General features: G+C 40.8%; 1 protein-coding gene across 4 annotated transcripts in view; it reads right to left on the reverse strand.

Annotated features, from left to right (window-relative positions):
* Positions 1 to 14,259, reverse strand: part of HERC3 (HECT and RLD domain containing E3 ubiquitin protein ligase 3) — a 122,307-nt gene that overhangs the window by 63,833 nt on the left and 44,215 nt on the right. For all 4 annotated transcript variants that reach the window (XM_045987936.1, XM_045987919.1, XM_045987926.1 and 1 more), the window contains one exon: positions 3,411 to 3,570. In XM_045987936.1, the coding sequence (XP_045843892.1) occupies positions 3,411 to 3,570 (160 nt within the window). The remainder of the gene's footprint in view (positions 1 to 3,410; positions 3,571 to 14,259) is intronic.

Raw genomic sequence — 14,259 nt, forward strand, 5'->3', positions numbered from 1 at the left:
CTGATTGCCTGCCTCTCTGCCTACTTGTGATCTCTGTCAAGTGAATAAATAAAATCTTTTTATAAAAAAAAAAATGGGTAAGATGTAAAATCCCATGTGATGTGTATTTTACCACAATTTTTTTATCACAATTTTTAAAAAATAAGAACCAAACCCAAATTCCCTAGGATGGTAAGAGGGAGATTGTAGAGTCCTTTTCAAATCCTGCTCTGCTTGCTCATGTGAAAGACACAGACAAGAACAGCACTTATTTCATAGGGTTGTGGTAAAAAAAACGAACGAAACAAGTCCACGTAATGGTGCTCAGTGCTGGCCCACAGATTTGGGCAGCTGGGAATATTTCCTGCTCTCTAATTTAACAGCCTGCAAGTTGCCACGATCCTCTTGTTTAAGTCTATGCGTGGAACAGAGGAGTCAGATGGCCGTCCTCTCAGGAGAGGGCCATCTTAGAAGACAGAGGCCAGTGGGGGAGCAGATTATTTCGAATGACAAACAGGTATTACTTTTGTTACTGTTTTCTTTTCTCACATACAGAAAGCTTATGAAACAGAACTCACATACAAATTTAGTATCTAATAGAACCCAACTATTTTTTATTGATTCACATGCAGTTGTAAGAAATGATAGGAGGGGCGCCTGGTGGCTCAGTGGATTAAGCCACTGCCTTCGGCTCAGGTCATGATCTCAGGGTCCTGGGATCAAGCCCCGCATCGGGCTGTCTGCCCTGCAGGGAGCCTGCTTACTCCTCTCTCTCTGCCTGCCTCTCTGCCTACTTGTGATTTCTCTCTCTGTCAAATAAATAAATAAAATCTTTAAAAAAAAAAAAAAAAAGAAATGATAGAAGGAGCCCTTGTACACTTTGCCCAGTTTTCCCCAGTGGTGACATTTTCTGAGACTAGAATAATAAGATCATAACCAGGACACTAACATTAATACAATCTACAAATCTCATCCACACTTCTCCAGTTTTATTCATACTCAATTCTGTGTATTAATTTTACCACCTGTGTAGGTTCATGTATCCACCACCACAGTCAAGTACTGAGCAGCTGAACACCGTAACGATTCCTCCTGCTAAACTCTTATAACCACTACTCCCCTCCCCTACCCCTAGCCTCCAACAACCACTAATTCACCCACCATTTCTTAAATTCTGTCATTTCAAAAATGTTATATAAATAAAATCATATAGTAGGTGACCTTTTGGGATTGGCTTTTTTGCCTCTCAGAATAATTCCCTGGACATTTACCCAAGTTATACAGGTATCCATAGTCTGTAGAACCCAACTCCTTTTTAAAACTGGAAAATGCACTCCTGCCTCGGGGACCAATGTTTCAGAAATTTCATGCAGTAACAGCCCTTTTTCTCCTGGCCAGTTTTCACTCAAATTCCCCACAATTCTCCCTTTATGGGTTGACTGCTAGCCTTGTCACAAACTTCATAATTGGTTACAGAAAGGAAGCAGGTCAAAAGAACAAGAAACAATAGGGAAATTGTAGCCTTGAGGTAGAGAGGAGGGATATGTAAAGTATGCAAGCATGGGATGTGTTTTACCTATGCATCTCATTCTCTCCTCCCAGGAACTTCGTAAGGTACACGATACAACAACACTCCACTTTCAACTGAAGAAATCAAGGCTTAGATAAGTTAAAGAATTTGCCCAAGGTCACTCACCTAATTAATAACAGTACCGGTATTAGAGTGTGAGGGCAGTTTGACTTCAAAGCCATGTTACTTTCTACAAGACTAGAGTATGAACTAAGAAATTTATTTCAATTAAGTTATAACATAAAATGATACACAGACCAAAGCCTCAGAAGTCATTCATAATTTAGAAATGGCTATTGAAAATTAAACTGCTACTATAACACAGGTTACTTCATTTTTAGAAATGAAATGCCATTAAAAATCTTTAAATCTCTGGTCTTCAACAAGTGAAATATTTTTGTCATTTACATTATAAATCTTTTCCTTATTATTCACATAATTTCATTAAAATATATATAGTGCCCTTTTTTTTTCTTATTGCCACTCTCTCTCTCTTCCCTAAAATTCAACTAATTTTTGGAAAAATGAATCCAAGTTACTACCTGTTCTAAGTCAGGAAATGAATCAAATCACGCTTACCTCCATGTTCCTCTTTTCCCTAAAACAGCTTTTGATTAAAGTGACAAAAATCTAAGAAGGGCAAAAAAGGAAGAGGAAGAAGAGTATTTTGTCCTTTAAAGGGGACAATAACTGGGCAGGGGTGGAGAGGTCACTTATTTAACAGTCTTGTAACAAACAATAAATGTGCTGGACACCCTTAACAATGGTGATGCAAAAATGTATAATCCAGGTCTCATCATCAAAAGTTCCCAGCTTTGTATGACAAATAGTCATTATATAAACAGTTACAGAGAATGTGCAAGTATGACAGTGGGGGTGTGCTCTATGTTTGTCAGATAAAAGAACAGGAATAAAGTGATGGAAATAAATGAGTGGCCTCTGATCACCAAGAACCCTCCACAAACTGAGACTCTACCCCCTAAGGAGAGCATCTGGAAGTAACTTGAGTATTTTGAATATTTACTTAGTGGTGAAGCATCCGTTGGATACTTTATTAAATCATCTAAGATCTGGTAATAAAGTAAATATTTAAAAGTCTTAAAACCACTGTATTAGGGGTGCCTGGGTGGCTCAGTGGGTTAAGCCTCTGCCTTCAGCTCAGGTCATGGACCCAGGGTCCTGGGATGGAGCCCGGCATCGGGCTCCCTGCTAAGCAGGGAACCTGCTTCCCCCTCTCTCTCTCTGCCTGCCTTTCTGCCTACTTGTGGTCTCTGTCAAATAAATAAATAAAATCTTAAAAAAAAAAAAAAAACCCCACTGTATTAGTACTTTTGTGTAAAAAAAAAATTTGTACGTTTGGTATTTTAGCTGTTCATAATGCTCATGATGGCTAATATTAAAAAACGGGTCAACCTTTTTTTAAAATCTTTTTATTTATTTAACGGGTCAACCTTTTGATTTGAGTTTAGAGTCCTTCATTGAGTGATTGATTTAGGTCTATAATTTTAAGTTAAAGGTTAGTAAGTGCAGCAGGGGAAAAGATGATTTTTTTATTCAAACATTTATTGAATTCCAAACACTATGCTAACAACTAGGTTACTGGAATAAATAAAGTACAATTCCTGAACAACTCACATTTTTTTAACTGGAGACAGACACTTCTATAAATAATTACAGTTTTTGTGACAAATGCTATAAAGTATAAGGCACAGGAGTGGCACCAAAAAAACAGTAACAACAAAAAAACAGCAATTAAAGAAAGAAAGCAGAACCAAAGCAGAGTCTCACAAAGCAACAGCAGGAAAGAGTATTTATAAAACTGACTTATGAAAACTCAGATTCCCGTCTGTGACCTTCTTACCTGGGCACTGCCACCGAGTCCTCAGTTGTCATGAGTCCTAGTTGACCGTCACTCCCTGCGCCCCAAGAAAACAGCTGGCCCCGGTCACTGAGGGCCAGACTGTGAGACTCGCCACATGCCACATGGACAATGTGCTGATCTGCCAAAGCTCCAATTTGCTCTGAAAGAGACCAAACCAAGGAGGAAGATGTAGAGCCTAGAAACAGGAATCATACAAGATTTCTTACACAGAATTATCCTTCTGGGCAGTTTTGTTTTTCAAAAAGAACCACTAAATCTGAGTATTTATAGAGATGATAAATTTCATACATTTCTACAAGTTATCGGTTCAGATCCCTGCTCCACTGGGTAGCATATATGCCTGGAGCAGCACATACATCTCAGATGTTCTGCCATGGGACTGGTGCTTCTCCCCAGGGAGAAGCCTGAAGGTTTACTATTTGGAGATAATGAACCAGAGAGGCCCGGAGGTGAGTGGGAATGAGGCATATTACTTAAAGTAGTGGGACTGAGTGAAATTCTGCCTGGGAGCAATAAGACTCGTTTCCCAGAGCCCTCCCTCCTTAATCCAGAAAATACCTTTCTCTCCGACATTCCAGAACACCGCCTCATACATACCAAGCAGAGAAAACGGAGGATTTCTTTAAGATAAAAGGCCCAAAAGAGCAGATCCACAGATACTGACATCTGTGGGTCCTCCAAGGAAATGTCCAGCTTCCTTTGAGTTAACAAGCTTTGCCCTCACACAGCTCCACTCACGTTTTAGAACCACACTCTTTAACATAAAGCTTTGGCAAGGATAATTACATATGAGGAAAATGTTAACATGAAAGAAAAAGAGGAAGAAAAACAGAAAATGAACTCAAAAGATAAGGACCATGCTGGGAGCAGAAAAAAAATTTAAGTTGTTAAAGAAATAGAAGTTAAGTACCATTCAAACATTTGAGGAACAAAATCGTCTTAGGAAATGAAAATATGGTAGCACAAATTAAAGACAAAAACCCTTCAAAAGCAGAATGGGAAATAAGAATTGAAGAAATTCCCACAACTATATGGTCAACTAATCTTCAACAAAACAGGAAAGCATATCCAACAGAAAAAGACAGTCTCTTCAATAAATGGTCTTCGGAAAACTGGACAGCAACATGCAAAAGAATGAAACTGGACCATTTCCTTACACCACACACAAAAATAAATTCAAAATGGAAGAAAGACCTAAATGTGAGACTGGAAACCATCAAAATCTTAGAGGAGAGCACAGGCAGCAACCACTTTGACTTTGGCCAGAGCAACTTCTTATTAGACATGTCTCTAACAGCAAGGGAAATAAAAGCAAAAATGAACTATTGGGACTTCATCAAAATAAAAACCGTCTGCACAGGGCACCTGGGTGGCTCAGTGGTTTAAGCCTCTGCCTTTGGCTCAGGGTCCTGAGATGGAGCCCCATATCAGGCTCTCTGCTAGGGAGGGAGCCTGCTTCCCCCTCTCTCTCTGCCTGCCTCTCTGCCTATTTGTAATCTCTCTCTCTCTGACAAATAAATAAATAATATCTTTTTTTTTTTTTAAAGTCTCCACAATGAAGGAAACAATCAACAAAACTAAAAGGCAATCTATAGAATGGGAGAAGATATTTGTAAAGGGCATAGCTGATAAGGGGTTAGTATCCAAAATCTATAAAGGACTTATCAAACTCAACACCCAAAAACCAAATAATCCAGTTAAGAAATGGACAGAAGACGTGAATAGATATTTTTCCAAAGAAGACAACCAGAAGGCTAAGAGACACATGAAAAGATGCTCAACATCACTCATCATCAGGGAAATACAAATCAAAACCATGATGAGATACCACCTCCCACATGTCAGAATGGCTAAAATTAACAACACAGGAAAGAACAGGTGTTGGTGAAAATGCTGAGAAAGGGGAACCCTATTACACTGTTGGTGGGAATGGAAACTGGTGCAGCGAACTCTGGAAAACAGTATGGAGTTTCCTCAAAAAGTTAGAAAGAGAGCTACCCTATTATCTAGCAATTGCACTACTAGGTATTTACCCAAAAGATACAAAAATATAGATTCGAAGGGTTACATGCACCCTGATGTTTACAGCAGCATTATGAACAATACCCAAACTTTGGAGAGATGGCCATCAACTGATGAATGGATAAAGAATAAGTGGTATACACATACAATGGAGTATTACTCAGCCTTCAAAAAAATGAAATCTTGCCATTTGCAATGATATGGATAAAACTAGAGTGTATAATCCTAAATGAAGTCAGTCAGTCAGAGAAAGACAAATACCATGTAATCTCACTCATATGTAGAATTTAAGAAAGAAAACAGATGAAGATATGGGAAGGGGGAGAAAAGGAGAAGGGAAAACAAGTAAGAGACTTAATGCAGAGAACTGAGGGTTGATGGAGGGAGGTGGGTGGGGAATGGATATTAAAGAGGGCACTTGTTGTGATGAGCCCTGGGTGTTGTATGTAAGTGATGAATCACTACTTCTCCTCCAGAAACCAATATTGCACTGTATGTTAACTAAAATTTAAACTAAAAAAAAAAAAGAAGAAATTTTCCAAGAAATAGAACAAAAAGGCAAAGAGCAAAACAGAGAGGGTAAAAAAAAAGAAATGAGGGGTTTATGTCAAAAGGTCCCATAATGGAAAGATAGGAACTCCATAAAGAACACGGGGAAAACACAAGGTAAAACATTTCAAAGAAGAAACATAAGAAAAGTTCTCATTAGGACTTAAATTTCACATTGATAGGACCTATGAAGGACTCAGAATAATGGCTGATGAAAGACCTACTTCAGAGGACTTCATCTTGAAATTCTAGAACACCAAAAAAGACTTTTAAAAGCTTCTAGAAAGGAAAACAGTTTATACACAACAGAACAGGGATCAGGATGGCATTAGATTTCTCGGAAGCAATACTGAGAACCAGAAGACAATGGAGCAATGCCTTTACAATTCTGAAGAAAAATGACTTCCCACCGAGAATTCTATACCTAACTAACCATGAATCAAATGTGAGGAGAGAGGGAAAAAGGAATAATTTTCAGGCATGTAAAGCTCTTAAAATATTTTACCTCCAAAGCTGCCTTGCTCAGAACGTTACCATAAAATAATGCCTCCTAAACAAAGGAAGATTCAGGATCCAAGAAACAGAAATCTTACATAAGAAGAGGTGAAGAACATTTCCAAAAAACAGCTATTATGTAGCAAGCCCATGAGGCAAAGTTGAAGGAATGTCTCCAAGGTGAAAAGTGAAATACAATCCGATGAGTTTTATATTGTTATGACTTTTACAATTCTGTCGGAAAATACAGAGGTTACAACGCAAAAGAAAAAAAAAAGATAATTAACTCCAGAAAACACTAAGATGTTTTATAGGAAATAAAAGCAATCATTGAACACAGAACCAAAATAACCAAATAAATATAATTTGCATAATCAAAAATTTAATTGTCGATTGATTTAAGTAATCAATTATTGGGGAAAGGATGAGTAGGGGTGAGGAAGAGGGAAGGGTAGGCGGAGAATATAAAGGAATGCTAAACTTCCCCAGCTCTACACTACGTCCAATACTGAAAAAAAAAAAAAAAATCAATAAACAGCATTATAAGCATGTCATTTAGAAAAGGTAAATATTAAAAGAAAGAGCTAAAATTGTTGACAGAAATGGTCTCTGCTACTGAGACTGCAGGGGAGGCAGTGAGCTTCTGTTTGACCTAAAGATAGCTGGTATAAATTTATTACTTGGAAACAAATTTTTTTTTTTTAATTAAGCAACTGAAAATATGCTCATGTCAGAAAAATCTCCTAAAGATGCTCTAACTCCTATAGTTCCAATTGCCCTACTTCTTTAAGCTCTACTCACTACTGGGCCCTACAACCCAACTCAGCTTTGCCTCCCACACTAGGAACAGTCCTGTCTTTATTTTGGAATAAGGTAAGAAACTCCTACCAAAGTACCTCGGGTGATTCAGACTCCGCTTCTCTGATCAAATATCCACCTTGTACCACAGTTCCAGAATTTGGGCAGCTTTTACAGCCTCCTGGGCCTGGGTACCTGGCCTGACACGTCAGCCATAACTGAGGCCTGGCCCCCGATACCTGACTTCCTATGCCAGCTATTAGCCTTTCGTGCCTGGATGTTAACATTCAGCCTAACGTGACACTAGTAAGTTTCTCCACTGTCTGGCAGGACACTCTACCTGATCTGCCACTATTTTCTTGCCTCAAAACCTGCCAATACCATCCCTCTCAATCTTGTTTACGACAGCTGAACAGCCTCAAAAAGGGCATGTCTAGATTCCAAGTACCATTTACTCCCGATCTGGCCAAACCTAAGACAAACCAATTCCCGCCCCATCCCATATTAGCCATCCAAACAGACATCAAGCCGCTGCTGCCACAACAAAATCTGCGGCCCCAAAGGCAACATTCCGTCAGGAAAAGATGCGTGAAGAATCAAACCAGTGACTGCACCAAGTGCAACTTGTTTTACTTCTTCTAGCCAGAAAATTAAGCTCATCAGATTCAGACTGGGGATCTGTTACAGTGAAATCATAATCCCTCTTGTAGAAACCACTCCCTAGGTCAGGCCAATGTGGGAATGAATGCTTCATCCACGACTCTCCCTGAACACCCTCCTGCTCCAGTGGGGGGGCACGCTCAGACTATAGTGCACATTTTCACACGCAGTCTCTCTCGTTAATTCTGTCAAGACTCTATGCTATATTTTGCAGATCATGACAGAATCTCAACCCACACATTAAAATAATTAAACACACTGAAGAAATATTTGGCATTTTTTGAGGATAAAAGTATATTTTCTCTCTGATCCTCTCATAGCAACCCTTTCAGGTCTTTAACAGTCTTTAGCAATGTTCTCAACTCGGAACACGCCAAGATAATCGGGCAGACAGGAGCAAATGCGGGGTGCTGCTTAGAGCAAATCAGCAGTTCAGGTGGACTTACATTATTATGATTATTTCTATTTGACTTCTGAGCCCACCAAATTTTTTTTTTAAAGATTTTATTTATTTATTTGACAGAGAGAGATCACAAGTAGGCAGAGAGGCAAGCAGAGAGAGTGAGAGGGAAGCAGGCTCCCTGCCGAGCAGAGAGCCCGATGCGGGACTCGATCCCAGGACCCTGAGATCATGACCTGAGCCGAAGGCAGTGGCCTAAACCACTGAGCCACCCAGGCGCCCAAATTTTTAATGTATTTTCGGGTTCACAGTGAATTGGGCATTGAAGGATGGTACGAGCTTAGAGGGTAGATGCATGGTCCCAACACTTTCTTAATCCTGCAACAACCCTGTGAGGCAGGGTTGTAATAAGCCCCATCTCAGAAGACATAGGTAATTTGGCCAAGATTCACAACTAATGAGTGGGGGAGCTAGAACTAGATCCCAGGTCCTTCTGACTTCAGAACCCATTGAACCCACCAGGCTGTATTACATTCTGTCACGGAAAAAGATGAGGCAGTTACGAAACTGGTAAAAGTTAACAGTGAAGTGATTAGCCTAGATAGGGAAAATGGGAAATGGACTCTTTCTCTTCACTGTTCAGATGAGAAATATAGTCAGTAGTTTGCAGTTTGGACGGAAAGCAAAGAGAATATACAAAATTAGTGCTCAATATTTGCTCCTAAATTTTTAACTAATAAAACAACAATAAATTAAATGTCAGCAGTTGGTATGGCAAAAGGGATTAAACTCTCATTACTCAAATGTCTCTTTTCTGAGTTTCCCCAAACTGTTTAAGATTGCACTTTTAAGAGTAGAAAACAAAAGCAGGGCCATCCTGTGAGAAATTTTGTGCTTTGCCCTGCCATCCTGTGGATTCTGAGTCCTCACATTCACCCAACCCCCGTTCCTGTTTCCCACTGAACTCGCCCTAGTGCACACCCTGCCTATCTCTGCTACCTTTGCTATCCCCTGGCAGTGTCCCCCAGCACTACCAACCCATTCTGAAGGGGGCAGCTGACTTTCACTGAAGCTCTGGGATGAGAGAAATAAACACTAGCTCAGCAAACCACTCAAAATAAAATATAATCCAAATTCTCCTGCAGATTCCAAAAAAAGAATTTCCTAGATTCTCCTCCTGGAGTCCCCTGTCTTCCCATAACATGACTAGGCTCTCTCTCCATTGTTTGCCTCTCTGTCTTGTCCTAAGCCATATTCCAACTACTTTCATAATTATTCTCATCTAAACATTTGGGAGAGGGGGAGTCTGGGCTATGCTCAGTGAAATTCTCAACTCTGTAATACAGCTCACACTTTAAAGTGATTTCCTACCCACCCCCAATAAAAGAGATCTCTCCACAACAGGAATTATGTCCTGTTTCTGAGCCGAGACACTCAGACCAGAGTTAGTTTTTCAAAAACAAATTTTTTTATTCATTGTACAGTAAAACTGATCTTTTACTATGTACAAATCTATGATTTTAGACATATGTCACAAAGAAGATATGGAACAGTTCTATCACTCAAAAAAAAGTCCCTTGGTCACACACTCTCCTCATCCCTAACTCCTGGCAACCACGAATCTGTTTTCTAGTGCTATAGTTTTATATTTTCAATACTGCCACATAATGGAATCCTATAGTTTCTAACCTTTCAAGACTGGATTCTTTCACTCAGTGTAATACCTGGAAGACTCATCCAGGCTGTGGCACGTATCTCATAGTGTGTTCCTTTTTATTACGGAGTAATACTCCACTGTATTATGGATGTACCACAAAGTGCAGTTAGCAATTACAGAGAGGCAATAAACATTTCTGTACAGGTTACTGTGTGAGAATAAGTTTTCATTTCTCTGAAATAAATGCCCAGGAGTATTTTAAGCTTCCTAGATTATTATTTTTGAAGTCAAGTTCTTATATATAGCATACGATTAGGTACTTTTTAAAAATCTAATATAAGATCTGTATTTTGATTGTTTTGTTTAGACTATATTTAATAAAATCACTGATATATTTGGATTTTTTACCTACATGCCAGCACAGGAATTGGGGGGAGAGGCAAAGGCAGAGGGAGAAGCAGTCTCCTGCTGAGCAGGGAGTCCATCATGGGGCTCAGGAGTCCGTCATGGGGCTCAATCCCAGAACCCTGAGATCATGACCTGAGCTGACGGCAGATGCTTAATCAACTGAGCCACTCAGGTGCCCCTTTCCTGGGTTTTCATATGCTGTGTGATTTGGGACAGTACCATAAACATTTTGAGTATTAGAAGACTCTAGCTCTTATTTAAATCTTCTGGAGAATATTGACAGCTGTGTTGTAGTTTTCAAAGCTTCTGCACTGCCATTCACATTTGTGCCCTGCATGCACCACAAAGAGGCCAGTCTTGAATGTGAGTGGTGGTCTGCGTGTTAGTTCGGGTCTTAGAGTCATTTATATGCTAAGTAGGATAAGATCCACACAGGGATGAGCCCAGCAGTTCACAGATGACTATACGCAGTTGCTTTCCCAAAGTCCTCCTTCCCTGAAATCTGTGAAATCAGCCCAATGTGTTCAAGTTTCCTGGGGCTACTTTGCTGCTCTCTAGCCCATATACTGAACTTCCACAGCTGTGCCTGCCTCTGGGCCAAATGGCAGGAGGACCGGAGAGGGGAAATGGGAAACTACATGGCAATCCAGTGGTACTTTGAATTCTGGCCCTTCTTTCCCAATCCACCCACCCTCATTTGCTCTTCAGAGCCCTCAAATAGCTACTCCATGCCTTCTGTCCAGGTTTCACAGTTGCCTTCAGCAGGAGAGAGAGAAAAGAGTGTGCTTACCCCATCCTTCCTAAAACTGGAAACCCAGAGCCAGAATTTTAAAATAACATTTTTTTTTTCCGTACATGTGGGCCTTTTTGTTTTGTTTTTGTTTGTTTAATATTTTAGTTAACCAGGAAAAGTCCAGAACTTGGCTAAATTAAAACAAACAAAAAAACCCAAAGGCACAGCTCTCCCGCAAATCCTCCAACTAAAATCATATTTAACCTTCCTCTACAGTGAAGTGCTGGATTCCTGGAGACAGGCAGCATCTCTGAGCAGCTGATACTCCATTTAAATTATCCAGGAATATCAAATGCTTATGTGCTTAATCCTATGTATGACTATCCAAGTTCAAACAACCATTAAACCAAATCTTTGCAACTGAAGAATGAGAAAAAAAGATCAGGTATAATAGATTTCAGAGTAGTATTTCTCAGTTCAGAGACAGGTGACTTTATCTTGGGCTTTAGCGTTCATATACAACCCTCTCCACCAAAACAATAACTACAACAATGACGACGATGATGATGAAGCCACTTACACACGACAAAGAATGCTTCTGAGAATATTTTCTTCTCAAAGTCATAAATTTCAAATTACCATGTATGCTTTCAGATGCAATAAACCAGATACACTTAGGCACTTGGAACATATGGAGGCCTGTCGCAAGCAATGGAAGGGGAGAAGACTGTGTTCGTGAGTCACTGGCACTACCACTAGTCAGAATAAGATCAGCTGCAGTGACTCAGTTATTTTCAGGAACTCAGAACTGTCAATCATGGCATAATCTGATGCTTTAAAAGGATTTTAATAGAGGGGCATGGCTCTGGTTCAAGATGGCCAGGTAGGAAGACCAGGAACTCACTTCCTCCACAGAACACACCAAAGCCACACCTATTTATAGAGCAATTCCTCCTGAAGAAGAACCAAGGGCTGACTCAACAGCTTCAGCACATCAGAAAAGAAGACCACACAGAGAACAGCAAGAAAGAGAGGAAACAGTAACAAAGGGAACCACCACCCCAACACTGTGAACTGCAGTGGGGACGGATAGTCCCCAAATAGAGGGACCGTGGGCAGATTTGTCTACCGTTGGGCACAGGAAAAAAGCCTCGGTTTAAAAGACCAACTAGGACATAAAAGATCCAGCTCTAGAACTGCACCAAATGGTGGGAGAACTACTGGAACTCTCTCTCCAGGTCTGAGGGATGGGACAGCCCGTGGTTTACGTTCCTCTTCCACCTTAAAAGCATGGATGAGAACAAGGTCCAGGCCTAATGGAGTAGCCTAATGCCTCTGCGAGCCCCAGCCATCCCACTAAGGTGACCCCAGCATACAACACCATGACACCTGATCAGTGCTCACTATAGCTCCAACCAGTGCACCAAGGGAACACAGGCACAAAGTACCTTAGGACACCCCAGGCCTGCACCAGTTTGGCCTCAGATGACTAAGGTTCCCCTGATGCACACTGCTCCAACATCCTGGCTTTGGTTAGCTTTGGCTCTGGCCACCCCTCACCCATCACATGGAACACCCCAGAATGCCAGGTCATCCCTGCCTCTGTTCCAGCTGCCCTACCAGGGCACCCTCTGCATGGAATGACTCAGAAGCCCACAGCCCATACTCCACCTTGTCTCCAGTCACCCCACCAGGATGTCCCCTGTGTAGAGTGCCCTGGGTCATCCTGGCCCACATCAACCTTGGCTCCAGTTGCCCCACCAGGGAGCCCCCTATGCCCCCTATTCTGGGTACCCCAGAACCCCCCAGCTTACACCCACTTCAGCTTTAGCAAGTCCTGCCAGGGCAACTTCTATACAGAGAGACACAGGACAACACAACCACACCCAATTCAGCTCTGACCATCCCACTAGGGCAGCCCCAGCACAGAGTGCCCTTGGACTGCAAATCTAAGCCACCAACAGTTTCAGCGGACAAGCAAAGTCACCAGGCACACACAGTCTACACAGGGCTGACCATACACAAGGCTATTCCTTCAGGTTCAGAAGTAGCTGTTCTGCCTAACCCATACAAACACAAAAGTCAAGCAAAATGAGGAGACACAGGAATATGCTCCAAATGAAAGAACAAGACAAAAACCTTAGACAAAGAACAAAATGGAGATAAGCAACATGCCTGATAAAGAGTTTAAAGTAATGGTCATAAAGATGCTCACTGGACTGGAGAGGAAAATGTAAGAACTCACTGAGAACTTCAACAAAGAGATAAAAAATATTAAAAAGAACCAATAAGAGCTGTAGAATAGAGAATACAATACAATACAAAGAGAATACAATAACTGTAATGAAAAGCACACTAAAGGGAATCAACAGATGAGCAGATGGAGAAGAGAGCAGTGACCTGGAAGACAGAGAAATCAAAAGCATCCAAGTGGAACAACAACAAAAGTATTTTTTAAAAATGAGGAGGAGTTGGGGGGGGGTGGCACATTCCTGGCTGGCTTGGTTGGTAAAGCATACAAATCTCAATTATGGGACTGTAAGTTTGAGCCCCACACTGGGTATAGAATTTACTTTTTAAAAAGTGGCTACTTAATGAAGCTGAAGGTCTACTAACACACTATTTGTTCATTACAACAACTCCTCTGATACTATCATTAGCTGCAGAGAAAATAAAGTAATGAAAACCATCACCATTAACCAAGTTTGGTCTCTCTATATTCATATACAATTAAACTGTTACTTTAAAAAAATAATAAATGCAGATAGGTTAAAGAAGAATTTTTTTTTAAAGATTTTATTTATTTATTTGACAGAGAGAGATCACAAGTAGACAGAGAGGCAGGCAGAGAGAGAGAGAGGGAAGCAGGCTCGCCGCTGTTAAAGAAGAATTTAAAAAATACATGGAAACTGGGGGCGCCTGGGTGGCTCAGTGGGTTAAGCCGCTGCCTTCAGCTCAGGTCATGATCTCGGGGTCCTGGGATCGAGTCCCACATCGGGCTCTCTGCTCAGCGGAGAGCCTGCTTCCCTTCCTCTCTCTCTGCCTGCCTCTCTTGTGATTTCTCTCTGTCAAATAAATAAATCTTTAAAAAAAAAAAATACATGGA

The sequence above is a fragment of the Meles meles genome, chromosome 2 (genome assembly GCF_922984935.1).
Source record: "Meles meles chromosome 2, mMelMel3.1 paternal haplotype, whole genome shotgun sequence".
Classification (NCBI taxonomy): domain Eukaryota; kingdom Metazoa; phylum Chordata; class Mammalia; order Carnivora; family Mustelidae; genus Meles; species Meles meles.